Source organism: Poecilia latipinna, unplaced genomic scaffold (assembly GCF_001443285.1).
Source record: "Poecilia latipinna isolate Pla-1442-1.1 unplaced genomic scaffold, P_latipinna-1.0 Scaffold3043, whole genome shotgun sequence".
NCBI lineage: Eukaryota > Metazoa > Chordata > Actinopteri > Cyprinodontiformes > Poeciliidae > Poecilia > Poecilia latipinna.
In genome coordinates, this window is record NW_015115659.1 from 22442 (window position 1) to 23669 (window position 1228).

The window sequence follows — 1228 nt, forward strand, 5'->3', positions numbered from 1 at the left end:
CTTAGCTGCTCGGGCCTAATTACAATAGTTTTGTAAAACTGAAACAGACACGACAAAAAAAATAAATCAATCAAATTAGGGGCAGCGCATACAGCAGAGAACCCCTTGGTTCCTACCTGGGCAGTGAATGAAGGACCAGTTATACTTGGCTTCACTGGGGCACATGCTGGAGTTCAGGGAGGGCTGGGGGCTGGCGGGCAGACCGGGCAGGGTGGATGGCGCCGGGACCAACGTCTGGAAGGGCCCTCGGTAGGAACCCTCGATGCACTGGCCTTTCCCCGTGTTGTTGGGGTCCGTGCACCAGCCGCAACCGGGCTGGTCCAAACACTGGCCGCATGTTCTGTAGCCGGAGCAGTTTTCAGCTGGAGCAAAACAATAACAGCACCACTTACAGTTACAACAGAGGTTTTAGGCCACTATGTCACATTTTAATTGGGGCCTGCCAGAGCAAAGCATAGGAGAGAACTGCAAAGGCTACGGCTTCCTTTCACCATTAACGCGGCTCGTAACCAACTGACACAGACTCAAAACAGAGATAACATTTTGTCTCCCCCTCTGTGTCTCACTCACACAACAGTTGTCAGAGAGGATTAATTACAATGGCAACAGAACACTGAGGAGGGCAGAAATGCAGGGAACTACAGAGGTGGCAGAACGCTCAGTTCCTACAGAGGAGGGCAGAGCTTCCTGTTGGAACTACAGATGCCACATTGGTTCAACATTTCCTACAGACATGTATGTTTAATAATATATTTACCACCAATGACAAAGAAATAAATAAATAATTTCACTTTTCTGCCAAATTCACTAACTGTATAATTGTAGTTAAGTAGTAAATTGTGTAAAATAAGCAGTATTTCAAAAGAGCAGAAGAAATCTTATATTTTTTTAACAATAACAATATTTGTTGTTAATCTGTTGCTAAGTGATGAGCGTGATTTCTGGTAACCAAGTGCCACGACGTAAACATGTGATATTTACAAAAGTAACAATCAGAAGGCTGTGCATTAACATTAGCACAAACATTGCTAATGCAGCTACTGCCCACATTAGTAGCAGCTACTGTCCATATTAGCATGACCTTTTCCCTAAAATAAGCTTTGGTAACACTTTATTTGAAGGGGGTTGAATAAGACTGTCATTATACTGTCATAAACATGACATAACACATGTCATGAACATGAATAAGCCTTCATGAATATTTATGACTGTAGTCATAAAGCGTTGT

The 1228-nt window shown here is 43.3% G+C and overlaps 1 protein-coding gene across 1 annotated transcript in view; it reads right to left on the minus strand.

Annotated features, from left to right (window-relative positions):
• atrn (attractin) overlaps positions 1 to 1228 on the minus strand; it is a gene marked incomplete at its 5' end in the record, with an annotated part of 51959 nt that overhangs the window by 14401 nt on the left and 36330 nt on the right. Inside the window, one exon of the mRNA XM_015022561.1 lies at positions 117 to 362. Coding sequence (XP_014878047.1) covers positions 117 to 362 — 246 coding nt within the window. The remainder of the gene's footprint in view (positions 1 to 116; positions 363 to 1228) is intronic.